At 40.9% G+C, this 23,916-nt stretch overlaps 2 protein-coding genes across 5 annotated transcripts in view; both read right to left on the bottom strand.

The window, feature by feature from the left end:
* srrm3 (serine/arginine repetitive matrix 3) overlaps nucleotides 1-12,503 on the bottom strand; it is a 112,516-nt gene extending 100,013 nt beyond the window's left edge. For both annotated transcript variants that reach the window (XM_022205998.2, XM_051937177.1), the window contains exon 1: nucleotides 12,287-12,503. The gene's annotated coding sequence lies outside the window, so the exon portion shown is untranslated. The remainder of the gene's footprint in view (nucleotides 1-12,286) is intronic.
* Nucleotides 12,504-13,192: 689 nt separating this feature from the next.
* The window catches only part of LOC110959217 (carbohydrate-responsive element-binding protein), a 30,823-nt gene continuing 20,099 nt past the window's right edge, over nucleotides 13,193-23,916 (bottom strand). Inside the window, exons 8-17 of one of the 3 annotated variants that reach the window (XM_051937765.1) lie at nucleotides 23,114-23,265; nucleotides 22,395-23,001; nucleotides 22,216-22,289; nucleotides 21,518-21,788; nucleotides 19,660-19,775; nucleotides 17,765-17,887; nucleotides 17,390-17,517; nucleotides 16,473-16,596; nucleotides 14,906-15,035; nucleotides 13,193-14,793 (exon numbers count right to left, since the gene is read on the bottom strand). In XM_051937765.1, the coding sequence (XP_051793725.1) occupies nucleotides 14,645-14,793; nucleotides 14,906-15,035; nucleotides 16,473-16,596; nucleotides 17,390-17,517; nucleotides 17,765-17,887; nucleotides 19,660-19,775; nucleotides 21,518-21,788; nucleotides 22,216-22,289; nucleotides 22,395-23,001; nucleotides 23,114-23,265 (1,874 nt within the window). In that variant the 3' untranslated portion in view covers nucleotides 13,193-14,644. Of the gene's footprint in view, nucleotides 14,794-14,905; nucleotides 15,036-16,472; nucleotides 16,641-17,389; nucleotides 17,518-17,764; nucleotides 17,888-19,659; nucleotides 19,776-21,517; nucleotides 21,789-22,215; nucleotides 22,290-22,394; nucleotides 23,002-23,113; nucleotides 23,266-23,916 lie in introns of those variants that run through there. The other 2 variants (XM_051937766.1, XR_007937243.1) reach the window with 2 other exon arrangements.

The following is a 23,916-nucleotide window of genomic DNA, read 5'->3' as shown; positions in this document are numbered from 1 at the left end:
ATCCATCCATCCATCTATCTATATGATATAAATACACTAAGTCAAGTTAAGAATTTTAAAACAATAAAAATAAAGGTTGCAGTTAAATCCCCACTTGGCTGCCACGGCAGCAATTAATAACATTTATGCATTTGCAAATGTGTTTCAGTGTGTCTGAACATCCTTACTACTAAAAGCCTATTTGTGCAAATAAACAGTGACCAGATGGTGTTAAGTGGCCAATAAAGTCAAAGTTATGAGTGCAATCAAAGAACAAAGTAAAAGTCAAGCTGCTGGCAAAGTAGCTGTGAATAATACACCTGGTTGTACTCAGGCATTTCTGCTAAACAGGCTATTTATTATTTACAATAGTCATTTGCTCATTGGATCAACTATGGATCATCATTCAATCAATCCCCGCACCCCCGAAACACACACACACACACACACCCACACACAGTCATATGTATGCTGAGTACTTCAGAGAGACATTCATCAGGCTGCACAAGCACAGTTTTACATAATCACAGAGAGAGGGAATGATTGATCCATCCTTCCCCATAACAGCTGTATGATTCTGTGACATCGAGGACTGAGCTGATGAGCTGATTTGAATACACACTATTCTGACCACAAAACAGAGTGTAATCTAAAACCGAGCACCGAGGTCAGTGTACTATGTGCATCCCCTAGTACATGCCCTAGCTCTGAGCTGAGGATAAAGGGAACAAACTATATTTTAGGTCTGGCCTGCTCTAAATAGCAGAAGTTGGCACAATGTCTGCAGTAGGAATGGCTGATATGAATTCCCAGTATGCTCTGCAAAGAAAAGATGGAAAAGGTCAGAGTCTGCATTCATCTTTTCAGCACAGTTTTTGCTTGCAGCATCACCTTTTCCTGCTTTTATTCCTCTGTGTCCTTGGCCTTTTTCCCATCTCTCTGGGGTAAATAAATGGAATTCTGCCATGAGGTGAAGCTCAATGCCGGTGACATTTTGTCACTTGCTGCTATCTGCTGGTTTCACTCATAGTAAACCACTGCCACTCCACACCGTTTCTTTAGAAAAATATAAACCCTGTTTATGAGAAGTCCCATTCAAATAAATGTCTCGAAGATTCAACATGACTGAAATAAACCATATGAACTACAGGCGGAGGCTCATGGGGGATTAAATCAGTTGTAAATACTGTTTTTAATGGGTGAAAGAGAGAGGTTAGTAATTTACCAAACAAGCCATTATTGAGGCTTGTCTCGCTTCCTCCAGTGATAGCTGTCCCCTGAGTCATCATCTTATCTTTGCCCGATCCTCTCCACCACCTCACACACTCAGGATTATGACAGTACTGGACGGGCTGCTGACAGGATCATTTCTCCCACTTGCTCTTTTGCTTTATCTACAATATCTATTGCAGCTGCTGGATTTAGCAGGCCTTCTGAGGAATACTAAGAAACAAAAACAATCAACTGCCGTCATTGCGTGGCTGGCATTGTCATCAATAACACATTTACTGTGTGTACATGTGTTTTGTGATTGTGAGTCTATAATCAGTTGCTGCAGAGCTCAAGAGCTGAAGTTAGTCTTAGGGTGCTAATTTAAATGTTCTGTCTTATGTGGCTTTTGGATAAAGCAAACAACCTAATTAAAACATTGCTCTGTCATTAGATTCTACATTTTTTTCCACACTGGAGGTTAATTAGCTGATATGTCTTCGTCAAAATTGCAAAACTGGGAGCGATGATCTCCTGACCCCATATAAAAATACATAGACTGCTGTTATTTAAAAGGCCCTCAAATACAATTACTTTTTTTCACACATGCGTAATTGTACAAGAAAAAAGGAGAATTCAAGTCAGTGTACCATATGCACTCATTTTTTGTCAATCTAAAAGAAGCAGTAGCATTTTAGTCTTGCCTGTGCAGCCATCCTGTTTACTGGAAGTTTTAGTTTTGTCCTCTTTGAGGTAAAGCTTTCACTCAAACTGCAGTTTGATGCATCATTAACAGAGTACTGCAGAGGATAAGAGAGCAGATGATGACCCACGGATCATTTGGTCATAGATGCTGTTATTGAACACTTAACTCCCAAAACTATAATTAACTGTTCTATGTAATGTAAAAAAATACAAATAATAATTTGATAAAATATTATTTGTAAAATAAAAAATACAACCTTATATCAAATCTGAATATCAAGTAGCGGCAACCAGAGAAGTATCAGATCAACGTAATGGACAAATTGTTGAAATAATAAATGTGTAAACAGCTGCAGCATTTGGGTAATCACTAACAAAACTAGATAACTAAGAAACAATTGTCTAAAAAATATAACGAAAGAGTTTGCTGGAAACAATGGCTAGAAAAATAAGCTAAATTAGAATTGCTGCAGTGAGGCTGTATGCTTCTGCCAACTAGTCAAGCTGCAGTTTAAATCCATGACAGCCCAGAATTGAAACGTCATCACTTCATCATTTTTATGTATTAGACATCCATCCATCCATCCATTCTCTATACACCGCTTTATCCTCACTAGGGTCGCGGGGGGGCTGGAGCCTATCCCAGCTGACTCGGGCGAAGGCAGGACACAGGTCGCCAGTCTGCGACAGGGCTACATATACAGACAGACAATCACACTCACATTCACACCTAATTTAGAGTGATCAATTAACCTCAGCATATTTTTGAACTGTGGGAGGAAGCCAGAGTGCCCGGAGAAAACCCACGCATGCACAGGGAGAACATGCAAACTCCATGCAGAAAGATCCTAGGAAAGCCGGGACGCGAACCAGGGATCTTCTTGCTGCAAGGTGAAAGTGCTAACCACTGCTCCACTGTGCAGCCCATGTATTAGACATTTGTGTGTAATTTATAATTATTCATAATTAGAGTATGACATGTGGCAAAAAGTGAAGTCTGGGTGAATGTCAATGCCAAATCTGATAAATTACCTAAAGGTGTTCAAGAAATAGCAAATTCATAAGGCGAGGACGGACAGTCAGACTGAACACAATGCCTCTAGCCTGGCCTGTAGCTAGCACACAGCCGTAAAAGGGTCATTAAAAGAAATGCTTTAACTGGCTGGCTATTGCTAATCACTACCTTTTTGTAGAGTTTTGTTAACTATTATTTAATAAATTAACTTAACTATTAGTTAACAAATTTACTATTTGTTAATGATTAAATTGATAATGGTTAAAATGTTGTCCAGTATTAATCGCTAAAAGAATTTGCTATTTAACAAATAGCTAAAGTGAAAAACATTAGAATATGTTTGGCTAATACGTATTATTTCGAAAAGTTAGATAGAAATACGGGTCCAAACAGTTAGCTAAAAATAATGTCTGGGACAGTATGGTTCATGTATGGTTAGAAATAATAATTGGAATAGTTAGGTGGTGTGAATGGGTAAAGAAGAGAATTAATGGTTGAAGTGGTTACAAATGATGAATATAAAAAAATACAGGCCAAATAATATATCGTTAATCTAGTTAGCTTAAAAAATAATTAACTGATATTAATGGTTAAAATAGTTATAACTGGCCATTTCATAATCCGTTGTTGTGATGTTTTTATTGTGACCTGTTAAGGGACTGCAGATGAAAATTAGCTTAAAGCTATCTCTGGTACAATGCATCAAATGGAAACATTTATGTTTAATATTGTACATGGTCCCTTTTTAAATAAACTGATAATAATAAGAATAATAATAATACTTACAATTTGCAAGTTAGCTTGAAAAAATGTTTTGGGTGTCCAGATAGCTTAACAGGCTGAGTGGGCGACCCGTAAACAGAAGCTATAGTCCACACTGGCCTGGGTGTGATTCCAGCTCATGGCCTTTTGCTGCAGGTCTTCCCCCCATTCTTCTCCCTACTTTCCTGTCTCTATCTCTAGTAACCCGTCAAATAAAGCCAACAGTGGGAGACCTCCACACTGGGATGTATGCCCGGTCTGCCCGCGGGGGGGCGTTGCCCTGGAGGCCTCCTGGGCCCGAAGGGGTGGGGCGGCTCTGCATTTAGTGCGGGGTCTGCCCCTGCCCATCGGCGTCTGGGTGATCTCTGTGGCGGCGCTCTCTGTGGGTTGTGGCGCATCTAGGTGTGGAGGGCTCCCATAGGTGTTTCCCCACATGGTTCCTCAGTGCCCTGCTGTGTCTCAGCACCGTGTTGTGTGTATGTGTGTGTGTGTGTGTTTTGTGAGTGTGTGTGTGAGCGAATGTGTATATATATTGTATATTGTGTATATATATATATATATATATATATATAGTTGGTTTTACTATGTTTTTTATTCTCTCTGTTGTTTTATTCTTTTATTTTGTGAAGCACTTTGTGTTGCATTTTAAATGGATGAAAGGTGCTATATAAACAAAGTTTGATTTGATTTGATTTGAACAAAGGTTGATGCTAGAGGTACGGACCCGTACCCGTAGCATCTGTACTAGAGGTACGGACCCGTTAAGGTAACTGAAGAGCTGGCGCTGGTTAACTACTGTTTGCTGCACATTACAGGCAGTTTATATGAATGACTTTGACGGCGAACATTGTATAATTTAACCAAAAATACACCGTCTCCTCTCACACTTTAGACAATGCAGTTTTTACGCTTTTAGACGCCGTGTCTAAATTGTTTGAAGTCCAGTTCCTATTAAATAGTTTACCGCGTTCAGTGGTGGAAGCGGATGACGAACTCCATTGCAAATGTTCCCATTTAATTTCGGACGCTAATTTATAAGATAAAATTAAGGATGTCAAATATGAAACAAACACTCGTGACTGGTGAGGAGCAGCTCTTTAATTCGGCATGAATTAAAAAAAAAATCACAAACTCGATTTACTGTGATATTGTGAGATTTGTTTGTGGTGATGTAAATTAGCCATTCAACAGAGTCCGCTAACATTAAAGTGACTGTGACAGTGTCTGTGTTGACAGATGCAGAAAATACGTCAGGGTTTTGTTTAGGTTGTTAATATGTAATAGTCTGTCGCTACTTTTGAAGGTAAAAAAATACTTGTAGTTTGCTAGCTGTTAGTTCCGCCATTTGTTTTGTTTGCTGTTTGTGCTTTATTAGAACAGGGTCACGTGAATGAAAAGTTTTGCTGTTTTTTAATAATAGTGCTGATTTCAACCCCCAAATGTCCGTGAAAAAGACTGACATGACAGGCTCCGCACGCAGATTCACCTCGAATCAGGAAGCGCCTTCATCAGCGTAGCCGGCTCATACCAGCCAATCACGAAGCGCGTTCATCAGCCGGCTCATTAATATTTATGGTAAGGGAAAGTGCCGTATCCGTAGGCCACAGGCTACGGGTACGGGTCCGTATCTGTAGACACTACCTTGAAGAAAAGGCCACAAAAATAAACTAATTCTGATTTAAATAGTTAACTACAACTAATACTTACAATAGTTAGATTTAATGGTTAAAAAAGCTATCTGATAAATCGTTTCAAAAGGTTAGCTTAAAGTAATGGTTAGAATATAGCAAGCTAAAAAATAATTGTTAAAATAGTTAGCTAATTTATAAATGGTTAAACTAGTGATCTGAAAATGATGGTTAGAATAGTTGGCGAACAATAATTTTAGAATAGTTAGATAAAAAAATGTTTCAAAATCTATTTGCTAATTAATTTAAAAGAATTAACTATAATGTAGTGGTATGAATATAATAGCTAAAAGATAAAAATAATTGTCATACTAATTAGCTAGCAACACCAGTTGGAATAGTTAGCTGGTAAGCTGGTAGTTTAAAAGCTAATCTGAAAATAATATTTAGAAAATAGTTGGCTAAAAATTAATTAAGAATCTAAATCTAAAACAGATCGCAAATGAATAAGATAGATAGATAGATAGATAGATAGATAGATAGATAGATAGATAGATAGATAGATAGAGTGTGTGTGTGTGTGTGTGTGTGTGTGTGTGTGTGTAGTCAGCATGGCAGATGGTCTTGTGTTTTCGAGGGTGTGCTGGGTGCAGCAGCTGCTCTCTCCATTCTTCTCACCCTCCCACACACACTGATAAACACACAGAGCTCCTGAAAAGTACGCTGGGATCACCTGATGGAACCAGACACTGATCCCCTCCATTATTCATCAGCTGACCGAGGCAGCTACATGACCACCCTAATATGCTGTAAATTCCGAACACAGTGCTCTCTCTCTCTCTTTCTCATTCTCTCTCCTGTGATTTTGTTCTCACCTCACTAACACAGTTACAGTTTGTCATACAAAAAAGTGCGACGCAGACTATGACATCATCCTCAAATTATAAGGGGGAAAAGACTCATTGAAGGCAGAGTGAGTGCAGGAATAAAAATTAAGCATTTTAACTGCTCTTCCTCCCCCACTCATCTTTGTCTCGGGTTCTCCCCCTCCTCTCTCCATTCCCTCCCTTTCACCTCTCTTCTAAGAACGAACTTCAAAGCAGCTCTGAAGTCAGTGTGATAGAGGAAGGGGATCCCTAGGGGACAGTACCACACACACAAATACGCCGAGTATACACACACACACACAGAGCCCAAAGATGACTAAGAAGCAGTCAAACAGTGCCCTTTGAGCAGTAACTGTGTGACAGCTTCAAACAGGCCCGAGTCGAAAAGAGCGCAGTCGTTTCTCATGACAGAATTGACTTCAATAATGCAATTTCATGTACCTGTTTTATCACGCATTCCTCTTTGTATCACATGAACACTGACTTGCATGTGCTCATGCACATAATCTGTACATCTGATGGAAAGCACGTCTGTCTGGTGCAAAAGAAAGCACAGATTTTAATAGATAATAATCAGGCTAATATTTAATTTAGTCATAATGCATCAGAGGAAACTAATGAATAAATCATTGTCTTATTTAACAATTATCAGAGTGCAGAGGACAAAGGTCATTAGAAATAGCCCTGAATTTTCACAAAAAAAAAATAGGTTGAATTATTCAGATCTTCATCCTTGATGTAAATTTTATCTAATGTTTTTCTGCTTCTTGATGAGGATGAATCTGGGGCTAAGTTCCCTTTGATCAGGAGATGAAGCAGGCAATCTCTTGATCTTCCAAGTTGCTAAATGCTTTTCATAGTGGGAGGCTGACCTCAAACCTGAAGTTATATTACAGACATACATTTCATACTCAAACTATTGGAATTAAGACTTAAAGACCTCTGAATGTCAAGTGTGAATTCAAGACGACATGTGAGGAGAAAGGAATGAAAATACATGTATGAAGGTAATTTTCATCGCCATACAAAAGTTTCACAGTCTGATTTGGTTATCAAGATGAGTCATACCCTATAGTTACATAAGCCCGCCTCAATATCTGTTGTGGATGCAGTGTGAGCTAACTTAGAGCCAAAGGGAAGCAGAATGGAACCAAGCTAATACAATCTACCATGGAGAGTTGCATTAAAAATATACAAAACAAACCACACGATGATACATGTGCTCCACTGCAACAATGTGAGAAATGGGACAAAAAATCAAAAGCAAACTCCTTGAGAAATCAGCCTGAGAGAGTGTGTGTACCTGTTTGTGTGTGTATTCAAAGAGGGAGGATTAAAAATGGATGCGCCTCAAAATGGTTAGAGTGGCGGGTTATTTTGTCAGCCTGAGTGCTGTGACACAGGCCCTGCTGCGAAGCCAAAGGGTGGAGGGGGGATTTGCTTGCGGGGATAATTCATCTCAGGTAACCTTAATGGAAGACAGGAAGGTGCTGCATTGTGCCTGCGAGTGGTCTGCTGCAGGTTCTGATGACAGCAACAACGCACCACAACAAGCAGCCCCTAACAGCCTCTCAAGGACCACAGCCACTGTAGACTGAACTAGATATTGATCTTTATCACAACAGGATCTTATAGCTGCTGCTAATAATTTTTCAAGTACAAGACGGCTCATAATCAACTGAAATTACTGAGATTGTTTTAACTTGTAAAATTAATGTTCTGATTTAAAGGGGAACTTCGGTTTTTTTCAACCTGGGGTCTGTTTTCATTTGTCATTTCATACATGTGAGTGATGGAGAAATGAATTTTCGACATAGCTCCAGTATTTAGCCAGGCAGGCAGCTTAGCAGCTCAGCTAGCGAAAAGTATGGGGCAACGTGTCAAAGTCCACCCTAACGTGCTTTTTTTCCCACACTGACCGGCTCGGATAGTCTCAACGAGTGTCCCACAACATACTAGAGATGAGAAGTGAACGAAAACCTCCACATTACCTGGCGATCACTATTTGTTGTGGTCTGTATCCAAATCTCAGGACGCTAGAAAGCAAATCTCGTTCCGAAAATACAACCTTTTCCAGGACAAGGACTTCAGAGAGGCCCTAAAAAAACTGCCGTGCAGGTCTTGAGTTGACACTGACTGATTAAACCTGAAGAGGACATTGAGCAACGTTTTTTCTGTCCTCTCGGTGTCTTTGCTGCACCAGAGTCTCCTCTTAAAAACCGGCATCAACAACATAAAATTCACTCTATAGGCTAACATAACAAACCTCCGTTTTTCTATTTGCTTGTAACTACTAATTAGCTGTTATATTGGTGCGATCAAACTTAATGTTGTGGTCGAAGCAGATCCTTCACTGCAGCGGAAACGGAAAGGCTAAAGGGACGATTACATCACAGTTCCTGTAAATGTTGGCGCCACCTTCCCCCTGCCCTGAGTGTCTGCAATAGAAAGCTGCCTAATTTCACCTGTTACAGTTCTTCCTCTAGTTCATACTGGCCTCTGTGAGATCCTTTTTTTTAATGTGCCTCCTTGTGAAGTAATGGGCATGGTTCACTAATGCACAGTGTTCCTTCTGTATAAAAATGCCTTCCAAAGTTTATCTGAAGCTGATCAGAGGCTTCAGCAGTCGCAGCTAAATAAATCAAGCAGGTTATTATCCCCCCATCGCAGTTCAGCAATGAAACACTGTCTGGGGAAACGCAAAGACAGACCATACTTTGTGGAAAATATTCACTAACTGAGAGTGCTGAAACTTCATATTACCTTCTGCAAATAGTTTTTACACAGGATGGAGACTGGATTTTGGCCTCCATAGGGAAAGTATTACAGTGCAGATCTAGTTTAAAGATCTAAAATAAGAGACTAAAATAAATGAAGCAGTTTAAAAATTCTACGCTGACTTTCTACATTGTTTCAGCTTCCTTCAGTCAGTTTTAAGTGTAACAGTATGCAGTATTTACTCTAAACCAGGGATGTCTGGTGCAGTTTTATTAGATTTGTGCATTGTCATACTTACAGTAAAGTGGGCTAATGGGAGGATTTGAATTTGATACCACGGAGACAAACTTAATTGCTTTTTTCACACAGTTGTAGGAGATCAGTTACAGCTAATCTTTATCAGAATCATCATTTATGAACACACTGTGACTAAATAAGAAATGTGGAGTGCTACAAAATTGGTGTGAATGGTCAAAAAGTTGTTACTGGCAGAGCAGGAAAATGGAATGGAGATGGAACAAAAACTAAGATGGTGTCATTTAATTTATCAAGGTAAAGGCTCTTTTAAATATTTAAAGGTCTCTAATGTCTTTGTAATAAATGCTGAAGGGGATTTAATTTCCCCGCTGCTCAATCTCCTGCTCATTTCATCATCACCTGCAGACAAGTTTGCTTAGAAAATGCTCAAAAAAGACACCACGGCCAAATGATGCAGCAGTAACACTCAACTCCTTAGCTACAAATACATGAATTTGAATTTGAGACAGGAATGCAGACTGACAAGCCTTTTAAATAAAACATAAAGCACTACCACCTGCAGTGAAACCACACAGCCTGGCACCGGTCAGCTGAGGTACGGTTTCAAGGTGAATCTGAAAGTAATGTTTCAGGATGATTTTTAATGTTTCTTATGAATCCAAATCTATCTGGCATGGCTTCCTGAATAAGCAGAGACACCCCCGCTGTGCTCTAACATTGCAGACCACATCGTGAGACGATGTCTGGCTGTTGTGCTCTGATGGTTGGCTAATGCCAAAAAACATTCAGGCCTGATAATAATAAAAAAAGCTATTTTTTTCATCCTTCCTTCCACTGCCGCCTGTTCAACTGTCCCAATCTCTGACCCCACCCACCTCCCACCCTCCAGGCTTCGCCCTTCAGGAGAGAAGAAGGAGGAAGTAGGACAGGAGGAGGAGCAGTATGTCTGCCAGAGGGATGAGAGAAGAGGAAAGCACAGGGAGGTATGCACCGACGGGAAGGAGGGACAGCGTGGAGAACCACTGAGACAATGCAGAGGGACGGTGGTGGTGGTTTAGGGGGGGGCGATAGGTATCACTGCTCATCTAGGAACAATGTGAATGTAGAGCAGGCAGGAGACAGATGCTTTGTGGAAAAGAAGGTTGAGAGATAGACGGCAGAGGAAGATAGAGCGGGAGTGACTGACATTTCTCTCAGACCTCTATGAGCAGCCACATCCTAATGCAAGCTAATCCCTCTATCAGCCTCTTACCTCACCTGGGCCTATCACGCCAACGGCAGCACAGTGACAAAATGGAAGAATGCTTTCATAGATACATTCAGCATTTGAGTTTGTCCAGGCCAGCACAGTGGCGCTCAAGTCCCATGCAGCTGAGTATCAGGTCACTGCTGTCACTGTCCTGCCACTCACACAGCTCCTGCTGACTTTTCCTTTTCAACCAAGCAGCATGTCCTGAACTGAGCACTGATTACTGATTCATGGGGTGTTCATAGGGGCTGAACCAAACAGTCATTCGCTATATGGGCATGGACTGCAGAGTGATTTGTGAATTTTCCCTACCTATTGTAATATAATTTGCGGCAGCATGATGGTTTTGAGTTTTTGTAATCAGATAGGGTTGCAACTGATAATTATTTTCTCAATTACTCGAGTGTCCGGTTTTTAAAAAAAAACACAGAAAAATGTCTATCACATTTTCCGAAATTGTACGGGAGCATCTTCAAAAAGCTGTTTTTTGCCTGACAAACTATGAAAAAAAAAAAAATTCAAAGCTTTACAATGGTGTGAAACAGAAACAAGTAGCAAGTTTTCACATTTGAGAACATTTTTTTTACGCAAATTATTTTTATTTTGTCAAAATAATTGCAGATTTATGAAGTATTGGATCAGATGACTAATAATTTCATGACCAGTGTGGAGCTACAATATAACATTTCATACATAAAAGGTAAGTCAGAGCAACTGCACAACTGTCACCACAGGGATTTACCACATATTATGAAGTAGTCTTATCTCCATCTTCAGCCTTATAAATGCAGTGTTAAAATATTGCATTTTGCTGAAACATTTGTTTTGATATTTGCTATATTGTACAGTAGGATTTAACATTACCCAGACGTGGTGCCGAGACCATCACAGACAAAATCTTACATTAGCTCTGAATTTTATATGTGATCTACATATTTATAGATTCATGTTATTTTTTTTTTAAATCCATCACTCACTACAAAATGTACACACACAAAAAACAAACATTCCTCCTACGCACCTTTGAGTGCAATGTGTGTGAAATATTTATGACCCAGAGGAGAGGATTCACACAATGTTAATAAAATGAGTGAATCCTGTAAACTGAGATGACTGTGAATATAAAGCCTAAACAGTGATATATATATATATATATATATATATATATACAGTGATTGTGAAAGCAGCATGATTTTAAAGGATTTCTTTAAAAAATAAAACTGGAATAATTATGATGTAATACAGCCCTTTCAGTTTATGGACAAAACAGTTCTGTGTTTCATGAATTTTACAAAGTATTGCCCGTCACTGATAAACTGTCCAATAGAAAGCCTCATGAAGCCAGCTCCAAACCCATCTAAACCAAAGTCTATACAAATTCCGGCTTATTGTGCAGAACTCTGTTACCTAAACAAATATCCACATATCAAGACAAAGCTCTATAGATTTACATATTTTCTGCTGTGTATTCTGTGTCAACCATTACACGCTGGTTAATTCCGTAAATGCACACGATGTTGAAACTGAACGGAGGCGGTTTAAGCGCCCTTAATTCACAAAAATGGTGACGGAGATATGAAATGTCCCGCAGCCCGGACATAGGAGATCTGAAACACAGCAGCTGGCCACAGTGGAGCAGGCAACGGATATCGACGAGTTATAAAAGAGCACCATCTGCAAAGTGACAAGAGGCTGAGCAGCTTCATTTTACTAAAAGTGTGCCTCTTTGTCTGTAACAAACTGAGCAGAGGATGAAGCTAACGTCAACACCGTCCTGTGTTTGTGAACCAGGAAGGGAAGGGAGCGTGCTGTTCTTCGGGGATGCTCGGTATTAACCACCAACTTGATCCCAATTGAGATCTTCAGAAACTCTTACCTTTTCTGCGTGCTTCTGCCTCGTCGCTGTCGGCGTTTCTGGTGGATATCGGTATTATTTTTCGGTATCTTGTAGATATGTGACTCGGTTTGGGGCTGGTGCTGATGCTGAGCGCTATCTTCGGTGCCTCCTCTTCAGCGTTAGCTAGCCCGCTGCCTCAGCTCGGCTTGTGGTGCTGAAGTGGACAGCGCACCGAGGAGCTGCGGGAACAAAACCCCCACACTGCGCTTCTCCGAGCGGCTCCGCAGCACAGCGCCGTCTGCCGGAGCGGAGGAGCCGCTGCAGCAGAGGCACGTCGTCAAACGCACCGGGAGAGAGACCTCTAGAGGGGCGACTCCTCACTGCTTCTATGTCATGTCTCCAAAAAGCCAAATTTCACAGAAGACTTTTTGACATGTTATATAACAAATAAAAAAATACTAGTGGAAAAAAAACTCATGATGGCTATTTGGCTTCATTGTTTGCAATCCGACTGTTGTTAGTAACATTTTCCTTCTATGAAAATGTCAAATAGTGAAAAGGCCTAGATATCAGTGCCCTCTGTGTTTTGTCATAGTAAATATGGAAATTGTTATTACAACCTACATATCTGAATAACTTCTATTAAATCTCCTATTTAAACAGTCATAATTTCTGACATAATGAGCAGGTCAGTGTATATAGTGCAATTACCTTTTTATCACTTTGGTAAAGAAGCTCCACTTTGAGAACTACAACATTTTAGATATTCTTCTTTCAAAAAGACACTTCCTCATCTTCTCCCAACATTGGCAGGGGTGTGTGGGACCCATTACATCATGAGATAGCATGAGTAGTAGCAGGACATATTGCACTTATTCAGTGTATACTATCACACACAGAAAGGATAACTTGAGAGATCAAAAAAATGAGAATAAATGCAGGTGGTTTCTTCAAATTACTTTATAAATATATAGGCATAAAATGAAGTTACCCTCATAGTTATAATGGAACAGCACAGTGTACAGTTATTAGCATTGTTGTCTACATTTTTAAGCTTGTACCTGCTGGTCTGCCGAGGCGTTTCTGTGTGGCGTTCACATTTGCTAAGTTTTCTCCCACAAGCCAAAGACATGCATGGTAGGTTAGATAGTGATTTAGTGTGAGCATGTGTGTCTGTCTCTTTGTGTTGGACTGATCATAACATTATGATTTAAGCCACCCATAGTCTATTTTTAAGGCCAGGCTTAAAGCCTTCTTTTTTGACAAAGCTTATAGTTAGGGCTGACCTGGATGACGCCAAAGGGGTCAGTTGGAGTTCACATGTATGGGGCACAGCTGACTTCTTCCATTACATTCCTTAGTTCCTTGCCCCTCGCTATGTTGCTATAGGCCTTGGCAGCTGGGGGACCTCTCTCGATGCCCTTCTCTCATTACCTATGTATGTACTATATACACCACCACCACCACCTCCTCCACTTCTTCTGTCCCTCTCAACCTGGCTGACCAGCAGCAGATGGGTCCCCCCATATGATCCTGGTTCTACTCAAGGTTTCTTCCTGTTAGAATGGAGTTTTTTCTCGTCACTGTCACCTTAGGGCTTGCTCTGGGGGTTCAGGCACATGGGTTCTGTAAAGTGTCTTGAGACAATCTGAACTGCAATTGGCACTCTATAAATAAAATTGAATTGAACTGATATGAACATGTAGGTAATGGATGGCTAAATGACATCATGGCTTTCATGTGAACTGTTGAGAAAAAAGTATTTGGAGCTTAGAAATGAGTTTATATTACATATACTCTATGCCCATCCAGGCATTATCTATACACCGCTTAATCCTCATTTGGGTCGCAGGGGGGCTGGAGTCTATCCCAGCTGACTTAGGGTGAAGGCAGGGGACATCCTGGACGGATTTCCAGTCTATCGCAGGGCTACATAAAGAGACAAACAATCACACTCGCCTTAACACCTATGGACAATTTAGAAATAATCTCAACATATTTTTGGACGGTGGGAAGAAGCTGGAGAACCCGTAGAAAACCCACACATACACAGGCAGAAATTGTAAACTCCATACAGAAAGATCCCAGGCCCAGGCCAGGATGCAAACCAGATCTTGTAGCTGCAAGACTGCAGTGCTAACCACCAAGTCACTGTGCAGTCCTCTATGCTCTGTGTTATTCATGTATTTGTTTTTAAGGATGGATCAAATATACAGTATCTCCTATGATTCTCGAGTGTACTAAAATACATTCTTTTTGCAGTTGTAGAGTTTTATAGGAAATATGATTCAACGCTACTAGCAGTCTCTGAGCTGAGTCTTTATTAATCATTCCTCTGATCTGTAGTGTCTTGTGCCTTGTGATGGTTTTCCACTGTTCTTCAACATGGGGTCTATGTTACTGTTGAGCAGTGGGCTGTAAGGAGTGGTCCAGGGCAGCAGCGGGGTCGCCCTGTGTGACAGCAAGCATGGCCTGCTCCGGCAGTAGGCTGGGGTCCGTCAGGATGGCCGTGGTGGTACTCAGGAGACGGAGTGAACTCAGAACCACTGAAAGGATACAAAGAAAATATGGTACCATGTATAGGTGAAATATGACTAGTTCCTAGTTAGCATAGATAATGGGTGGATGCATGGATGGATGGATTTACGTTGAACTCACTGGGTCTGAGTGCAGGCAGAGAGCAGTGTTGGTCCAGCCAGGACAGAGTGGATCGGCACAGGTCCTCAACGCTAGCAGTGGACACCATTCCATTATAAGACTCAAACAGTGGCTCAATGATGATACTGAACTAACATTGAGTTGAGGAAAGATGTGTTAAAAGGATGAGGTTGGTATTTTTCAGTATATTTCACATAGACATTGTCAACAAAATCCCAGAAATAACAAATCCTACAATACAGACTTGTTAATACTGTCAGACCTCCTTACTTTACACGTGGCAACCATCTGATTGGTTCCTACTGCAGACATAAATCGTTAAAAACAGATCATAAATATGGAGCTTCATTTTTTTTAAAGAGTCTCAGCAATTTCCTGTAGTTTCTTGAGTGAACAGTAAATGTGTTGTGGATTTTCAGCTTCAGATTTATATACGTTTGGTGTACCAGCAATTATTTACTGCTGTAGTACAGTCAATGGGACACAAAATAAAGGCAACAACAGAGCCCACCTTCACTGTAATAAAGCAACATGTCACTCTGTCCAACCATCTAGATCACAAATGTGTTTTTAATAGTTTTGGACAACAGTGCAGCTTTGTGGCACAGAGCACTGAGATATATCAGACTTTGGATGCATACATAATACTTATCTGCAGCATGTATGTCTCTTTTGTTTTGGAATTTTAGTGGAATTAGTTAACAAGAAAAATATAGAAAAGCATCAGAGTTATTCTGTAATGGTTATTTCAATCAGCAAAAAACTAAACGCAACTGTCATTGTCTATAGAAAGGCCAGAAAATATGCAGTAAACACTCCTGGTGAACTTGATGTTTTTAATTTAGGACATCTGTAGTGAAATAATTGAACAGTGTCTTCAAGAATAATGAAAAAAACACCTCAATATTCATGGGGAGGAAACATCCTCAAGGTGTTTTTGTGCAATATGCAAAGATAGTAAAGTTGTGATCTAATCTCTCTTTTCCTGCAAGATAAAGGCAGCAGTAATAGGGAGAGATAGGGATTGAATTTATATGATAATTTTTAAGCACTACACAGTTATTTTAGCCCTGTGACAGACTGGCGACCTGTCCAGGGTGTCCCCTCCCTTTGCCCGAGTCAGCTGAGACAGACTCCAGCACCCCCTGCAAACCTAGTGAGGATAAAGCGGTGTATAGAGAATGGATGGATGGATGGATGGACAGTTATTTTATCTGCATAGTTTCTCTTAGACACCCCAAATAATGTGCTTTCTTTCTTGAACTATAACTACATTGTTAAAATCTGAACATGCACAAAGCCCAGGTCTAGACATTTTCAGCATGCATTGAACGAAAATGCTGCAGGTCCAAGAATATTTTTTCTGCTAAACTGAACAAAAATAGCATCTTTCTTAGTAGCCATCCAGTTTGGCGTACTACTTATGTAATTAGTTCATTTGGATTCAAAGAAAACGGGGTTGAAAACAAAACATAATTTGGACATTTACTCAACACTTCAGGTTTTAAAGTGTGTGGCTGTGTGATGCATTAATGAACCTATGACAGATTTACATTCAGAAGGATACAATCCAGAACTTCCAGTTTTGCAGAGTCTGGGTTCGGACATACTCTCTGAACTTCTGCCTCATGTGGTCAAAGCGCTGCCGTGTGATGGGAACGCCGGTGGCTGGTAGCTGCTGCTGGCACGCGCTGCATGAAGAGACATACTGAATGAACACAGCAGTGGACAGCATCTTCATGCAAACAGAGAAAGAGGAACATTATGAACAATGCACGTACTGATGGGCAAAATCCAAATTACTGTGAACTTATCCTTAAAATTAAATCCTATTATGACCCTGGTAGAACGCTAAAGCAAAATAACATACAATCACATCCCTGCTCACATACATGTATACATATACACCCCTGTCAAAAGTTTTAGGACACTGTCTCATTCAAATAAAGTAGAACCTGTCCTACAACTTTTGACAGGGGGTGTATTTCATCATATGGATGTGATCAGGGCAGGACTCTGATCATACATATAAAGTTTCAGGCAGATTGGAGCATGTTCAGGGCATTTACACAGCATTTGAAATTTCATGGCGAAGGATCAAAATTCCAGAGGCCGCCACGGACACGCCCTTTGACTTTGGAAAAAGATTTTAATAACTTTGGATCATTAAGGCCTCCTGTATGTACTGGCCGAATTTGAGGTGAATTGGAGTTTCCCCCTAGGAGGAGTTCGCTCTAGAAAAAAATGAAAATTGGGCAAAATCTGATATTCAACGCAAAATAGCTCACTTCCTGTTGGGTTTGGAATGTGGCTGTCACTGACTTTTTTGTTCAGCCTGATGTGCTGCATATGTGTACCAAATTTGGTAGATACACCCCCTGTCAAAAGTTGTAGGACAGGTTCTACTTTATTTGAATGAGAAAGTGTCCTAAAACTTTTGACAGGGGGTGTACACATATGCAGAGGTCGAGCTATCAGTCTCACTTGATGGCAGAGTTTAGCAGCTGGATCTCCTCTCTGAGTCTCTGAGCCTCCTCATGCAGCTGAGCTCTCTCCTGCTGCATCTTACTGATGTACTCAGCGGTCTTCTGCAGTGTGGTGGCTTTGCTGATCTATGCCAGAAGACAGAGGCATTACTCCAGGTCAGTCATATGCCGTAACAATTCACAAAATTTCAGTATTATTATGGTTACTTTCTACAGTAATACTGATGATGAGATCATTCCTCGGCTGTAGTTACAAGTCAAACACTAGAGTTCAGCACTTAAACTCTGTAGCAGCTTAGCTCCTCTTTGATGCTCCAAACCTCCCCCTCCACCACATCTATGTGTAATGTAGCTGCACAGCTTTTCACTGTACCTTTACGCTTGGCTGAGAGCTCAGTGTTGTCACAAGGTCATGTAAAGTGTCAAATCCCAGTTTGATGTTGAAACGCCTCTTCTGCTCTGCCGAGATGTGAGTTATCCTCCTGGTCTCTGTTTGCTGCAGACAGTATAACTCAGAAATATGTACAGCACACTCCACACCCACCTCCACGTACTGAGCTAGCAATCCCTTTCCTGCACTATATTTATATTCAAAAGACTGCAGTATTTGCAAAATCAGAGATGTACAGGTCCTTCTCAAAAAATTAGCATATTGTGATAAAGTTCAGTATTTTCTGTAATGTACTGATAAACATTACACTTTCATATATGTTAGATTCATTACACACAACTGAAGTAGTTCAAGCCTTTTATTGTTTTAATATTGATGATATTGGCCAAAAAGTAAAGAAAAACCAAAAATCCCTATCTCAAAAAATTAGCATATTATGAAAAGGTACTCTAAACGAGCTATTAACCTAATCATCTGAATCAACGAGTTAACTCGAAACACCTGCAAAAGATTCCTGAGGCCTTTAAAAACTCCCAGCCTGGTTCATTACTCAAAACCGCAATCATGGGTAAGACTGCCGACCTGACTGCTGTCCAGAAGGCCATCATTGACACCCTCAAGCAAGAGGGTAAGACACAGAAAGAAATTTCTGAGCGAATAGGCTGTTCCCAGAATGCTGTATCAAGGCACCTCAGTGGGAAGTCTGTGGGAAAGAAAAAGTGTGGCAGAAAACGCTGCACAACTACAAGAGGTGACCGGACCCTGAGGAAGATTGTGGAGAAGGGCCGATTCCAGACCTTGGGGGACCTGCGGAAGCAATGGACTGAGTCTGGAGTAGAAACATCCAGAGCCACCGTGCACAGGCGTGTGCAGGAAATGGGCAACAGGTGCTGCATTCCCCAGGTCAAGCCACTTTTGAACCAGAAACAGCAGCAGAAGCGCCTGACCTGGGCTACAGAGAAGCAGCACTGGACTGTTGCTCAGTGGTCCAAAGTACTTTTTTCGGATGAAAGCAAATTTTGCATGTCATTCGGAAATCGAGGTGCCAGAGTCTGGAGGAAGACTGGGGAGAAGGAAATGCCAAAATGCCTGAAGTCCAGTATCAAGTACCCACAATCAGTGATGGTCTGGGGTGCCATGTCAGCTGCTGGTGGTGGTCCACTGTGTTTTATCAAGGGCAGGGTCAATGCAGCTGGCTATCAGGAGATTTTGGAGCACTTCATGCTTGCATCTGCTGAAAAGCTTTATGGAGATGAAGATTTCATGTTTCAGCACGACCTGGCACCTGCTCACAGTGCCAAAACCACTGGGAAATGGTTTACCGACCATGGTATTGCTGTGCTCAATTGGCCTGCCAACTCTCCTGACCTGAACCCCACAGAGAATCTGTGGGATATTGTGAAGAGGAAGTTGAGAGTCACCAGACCCACCACTGTGGATGAGCTTAAGGCCGCTATCGAAGCATCCTGGGCCTCCATAACACCTCAGCAGTGCCACAGGCTGATTGCCTCCATGCCACGCCGCATTGAAGCAGTCATTTCTGCAAAAGGATTCCTGACCAAGTATTGAGTGCATAAGTGAACATAATTATTTGAAGGTTGACTTTTTTTGTATTAAAAACACTTTTCTTTTATTGGTCGGATGGAATATGCTAATTTTTTCAGATAGGGATTTTTGGTTTTTCTTTACTTTTTGGCCAATATCATCAATATTAAAACAATAAAAGGCTTGAACTACTTCAGTTGTGTGTAATGAATCTAACATATATGAAAGTCTAATGTTTATCAGTACATTACAGAAAATACTGAACTTTATCACAATATGCTAATTTTTTGAGAAGGACCTGTATGTAAAAGAAATGAGACAGTTTGTCCTACCTTACTTGATTCTATTTTTCCATGTCCTGAGAAGCCTGAATGTGGGGACTCAGGGTTGGAGGTTTTGTCTAGAGGGTTTGGTGGTGATGTTTGGCCTGGATGTGCTGGGAAACTGACTGAAAGAAACAAAGATATAAAAGATAACATTTACTTATTTTTTCATTTACAGAAAATGAAGTGGCTTCTGGGCACCCAAATCTCTTCAAATCATTAATGAAGTTTAAGTTCCATTACATTAGTCATACGCGATATGGCATGCATGGATGTAATTCCGGCTGCTGCTGTAAGCTGTAACAGACCTAACATTGCTTGATTCAGCCACAACTGATGAGAACATAAAGCAGAATCTAAAATCACCCATGTGTCGATGTGCTGTTGAAAAATGCAAAGGTTTTTGAATATTCTGAGTGATAGTTATTGAACTCCAGGACCGACAAAATGTATTAAATCCTAATTAGATGGAATGTATAGTTTAAACAGATAATATTGTTAATTAAATATTTTGTTATGTAAAATTACATCATTGTTACCATTTGGTTTATTCGGTTACAGGTTTGGCTTTTCTGATTACCTTTAAATACATTTTGTAATTTAGTGCTCACAATAACAATAACCTTTTCAGACTTGGCTATTCTTTTTTATTCTTTTTTTTATGCTATGTGCTGCAGATTAACGATTTATTAAAAAGGATTATTTTTTTAAAATTAAGAAAAAAAAAGAAGTACGGGCCAAAAACTACCTCAAATGGGCACGTGAGGGTGGCTCCAAAACTGAGTCAGTCCTCAAAACCCACCATGATAAAAGATCCAACTTTACAGCAGCAGTAAGCATGTTTACAGGTCAGAAAATAAAAACAAAACAAACAAAAAAACAGTTTTAATCTCTACAGCTAAATTCCATGTTCATGACAACTGCACAGAGGATGAATGTTTCTAGAACTCGGTCATTACATTGTACTAAGGCTCAAGCTATGCACAATTAAGAGCATGGCCACTAAATGACAGGTGGGTGCAGTCATAAGACATCCATGGTCCAAAAACTAATTTCTGCTCTTCTAAATTTAGAGCTCTTAGCTCATTTTTGGGTTAGCTGGGAGTAAAACGAAGTCAGGGCCCGCCAAGATGGTGACAGCTGGAGTCATGACACTGAGCTGCGGTTCGTCTTTAATCTCATTCATCTGCTACACACTAGTTTTTTACAGCTGCAAGTGCTCTTATGACTGAAGGGCTTTAAGATTTGTTCGTGTGAGCAAGTGAATGTTTAGAGTGTTTGTGTTGTTCGTGTTTGCAGATCTTCCACACACAAAGTGTACTCTAACGCACTGTGATTGTCCATTTTAGTATCGCTTTCAAATTATGGTGGCTCTTCTGTTCTTCCTTTGTTCGTCGGTAGCTGTCAGGCCCATGAGTTGCCATGCAGCCCCCTGAGTTTTGAGTAGGTATTGCATTTTAATTGAAAAACTGGTCTTGATCCTTCCAAAGCCAAAATATCCCTCGCTGCCTGTGCACAGAAACGCGCTGAAGTATAACATCTTCACTCATTAAATCATGTTGTTGTTTGATAAATATCCATGTTCTCCTCCATGAAACTGCATGCAATTTAACTTTTAAATTAACTTATTCTAACAGCTGCTTCAAATTCTTGTGTTGTTGTGTATTACCAGATGCTTGCTCAAAATCCATATATTCAATACTAAAGTTTAGCATGGAGCCCCAGAGTCTATCCCTGTCTATCAGGGATCGTTTTGGGCTCTACACCATAATCTTGGCTTAGCATGTAAGCATCCATGAGTCATACTACAGTACTGTATATTTATTAAATAAGTGAGACATGTTGCAGTGCAGCAGTCAGGGCCTACCGGTTAAGCTGCTTCTGTCTGTGCCGTACAGTTGGACAGGTGATAGTTTCTCTGTCTTGGGGATGAGCAGAGTTGTGCTGGTGTGTGTGGAGCCGTGGGTGAGGAGGGCCGACACTGTTGAGCCTCTGGAGGCGCTACCATGCGTTCCGCTGTGGCCCAGGGAGGCGCTCAGGCAGGGCAAAGGTGTCACCGCTGGGATCCCTGCAGGCCAACCAGCTCCATACTGCAGCTGTGATGTAGATGCACCAACGTGTGAGCTGCTGCCTGTCTGCTGAATAACACATAATATGCAGTTATATGTCTCTGCAAGCATGAATAAAATCAATTTGCTTAGACAACTTCCATTTAGATCAGACCATCAGTAGAGGTCACAGGAGCACAAAGAATCTACCAGCTCTATAGATTTTAACTCCTTTATGAAAGACATAGCACAAATCGGCAAAGGATATGGCAAAGATAAGAAAGTTAAGATACACAAAACATTGGATGGGTGCTGAGGTATTTCTGATACATACCGGGTACCTATTAAGTAGTCACAGGGCACAGCGATAGCAGTGATAACACTAATGGTTAAACCTGCTGCTGCTGAATGAACGACTAAAACTATGTTTGAAAAAGAAAAAATATAAAGTTATTTGTTTCAGCGATTCTGTGCCAAGCCAGTAATTGACACTTGTGATACTTTAGGAAAGGCTCACCGAGGAGCTGGGAGATGACGACTTTCGACCTTTGGCTGCCGCTAAAGCAGTATCAAATCCCAGTGCTGGCTTTCCTGAAAGAAAAAAAAGCAGCTGGATTTTTTTTGGGACAGAAATACAACCTCACTAGCTAGTTGCAACTGTAGCAGGAGACAGAAGACATGTCAGAACTGACTCACGTTCGTGGGCACTTGAGGAGAGGAGCTTAGCCAGGCAGCTCGTGGCTGTAGGGGCAGTAGATGGAGGGCTGGACGGCATTGCACAGGGAGCAATTGGCCTCACTCCTCCTGTCTTTTGCTTGTGCTTCCCTCTGACCCCTGTAACAGCCACCTGCTCTGGGACTGAGAAGCAGTGACTTGCGGTGACAGAGGGCAGAGCTGCTTGGACCAGGTCAGATACAGCAGCTGAGTAACTGAGAGAGTGGCAGGGAGTCTGGGAGGAAGTGTCCCCTGCATGAGGGTAGCCATGAGTCTGGTGAACAGAGCCCTGAGCCCCCATGGTGGAGGCAGTGTGAGTGATGACAGTGGAGGTCATGCTGGGTGTTGTGTAGTAGCCATATTTGTGGCATGGTAGAGGGTACAAAAAAGGAACACTTGCAGGAGGCGGCTGTTCGTTGCTGCTGGTAAATGCTATAGAAGCAGGTGCATCTTGGTATGACAGATGTCCATAAGGCATAGCTCCTGATATTATGGGGGATGTGTGGTATTCACTGCAATCCTGGCCAGGTCTGGTCTGGTCTGGCTGGGTATTGGATGTGGAGGGCAAATTGTTGGATGCTAGATTAGGCTGGAAAAGAAAGATTCAGTCCATTACATAACAGAAGTTGTGGATGAAATGTTCCTGCAGCAAAAAACAACAATAAAAAACAAGCAGGAGGAGCTGGTAACAGCAGCAGTACCTGAGAGAGCTGGGTGTCGATCATTAGTTGAGGATCTGTCACCACAGGAGAGGGAACTGGAGCAAACGCTGTGCTGGACAAACTATCATAATAGCCACAGTCAGCAAAACCAGTCTGGTCAGTGGGCTGGCCCCGGTAGTTCATAAAGATATCTGACAAAACACAGACAGACTACTTATCACAACACTGAGAGAACTGGGAGAATTTTACCATTTTGAGGACAATACCAATATTGAAATTTGGGAGTTTAATAGAATCTGCACTGACCGACAGCATTTGCTTAAAAAAAAAACATGAACAAATCTTCATACACATTTCAGTATGACACCATTCACGAGGGACAGTGCTCTCTGCTGGAAAAACTATGTAATGCTGAAAGCGTTTCTGGATGGTCCCAGACATTTTGTTGACATTTCTGTGCTGCAATTTCTTGTTACTTATTAGACATCAAATACCAGTATATTTGCAATAAGATAACATCAGCTGATTTGGACATATATTGCAAATCAACTATTTACAGCACAAAATATACAGATCTCTCAGTCCTTCTTGGTCCAAACACAAGACGACATTAAGTAATTCACATGTAGTCTTTCATTTAACCAAAAAAATGTCTTTAACAAGATAAAACCTGGCAAACAAAAAGCAATTAACCTATGGAAAAAAAATGTAATAAAAACCACTTAAAAAGGTCAAGAAAAGCAACACCTTGTACTTAAGAAGCAGATGAATATACTGGCCATTCATGAAATTACAACCACTGACATGTTAAGGAAATAATAATGTCACCTAATTACCATACA

This window comes from Acanthochromis polyacanthus, chromosome 17, assembly GCF_021347895.1.
Source record: "Acanthochromis polyacanthus isolate Apoly-LR-REF ecotype Palm Island chromosome 17, KAUST_Apoly_ChrSc, whole genome shotgun sequence".
NCBI classification, from domain to species: Eukaryota; Metazoa; Chordata; class Actinopteri; family Pomacentridae; genus Acanthochromis; species Acanthochromis polyacanthus.
Note: the sequence above shows the minus strand (reverse complement) of the source record. Positions and strands in the feature narration are given on the sequence as shown.